The 677-nt window shown below is 38.7% G+C and overlaps 1 protein-coding gene across 1 annotated transcript in view; it reads right to left on the reverse strand.

Moving 5' to 3' along the window:
* LOC104994738 (olfactory receptor 5H1-like) overlaps positions 1 to 550 on the reverse strand; it is a 1,453-nt gene extending 903 nt beyond the window's left edge. Inside the window, exon 1 of the mRNA XM_010848391.1 lies at positions 6 to 550. Within this exon, the coding sequence (XP_010846693.1) occupies positions 6 to 550 (545 nt within the window). The remainder of the gene's footprint in view (positions 1 to 5) is intronic.
* Positions 551 to 677: the final 127 nt, after the last annotated feature.

A 677-nucleotide genomic window follows, 5' to 3' on the forward strand; every position in this document is an offset into this window, starting at 1 on the left:
AGGGCATGATGTCACAATAAAAGTGATGTATTATGTTGTCATTACAAAAGGTTAGTCTGAATAAAAAGCCTGTATGAATTACGGCATGAAAAAGGCCACCAACAAATGATGAAACTAACATTCCCATGCACTGTCTATGAGTCATAATTGCTGGATAAAGTAGTGGGTTGCATATGGCTAGATAACGATCATACGACATCATTGCCAGCAGAAAACATTCCGTAGTTGCACTGACTGCAAACAAAAAAAATTGCACCATGCACTCAGAGAGAGATATCCTCTTATTCTCAGTGATAATGTTGACCAGCATCTTGGGAGTCACTGTGGAGGATAACCAAATATCCACTAAGGCCAAATTCCCCAGGAATAAGTACATGGGAATTTGAAGATGAGGGTCATTCCAGATGAGAGCAATCAGACCAAGGTTTCCCATGATAGTGATGAGGTATATCATCAAGAACAGCAGGAACAGGGGGACTTGCCATACTGGTTCATACGTAAGTCCTGTGAGAACAAACTCTGTCAGCTCTGTTGCATTTTTTCTTCCCATATCCTTAATAGAAGGCCTCTGAAATCAAATATAGTGAATGTAAAAAGGACAGTCATCAATCATTTAAGAAAGAAAATTTGGTGAAAATAATTGAAATAAAACCATACACTAGCCTGAATGCCCTTTA

The sequence above is a fragment of the Bison bison genome, unplaced genomic scaffold, assembly GCF_000754665.1.
Source record: "Bison bison bison isolate TAMUID 2011002044 unplaced genomic scaffold, Bison_UMD1.0 scf7180017864265, whole genome shotgun sequence".
In the NCBI taxonomy this organism is placed as follows: Eukaryota; Metazoa; Chordata; class Mammalia; order Artiodactyla; family Bovidae; genus Bison; species Bison bison.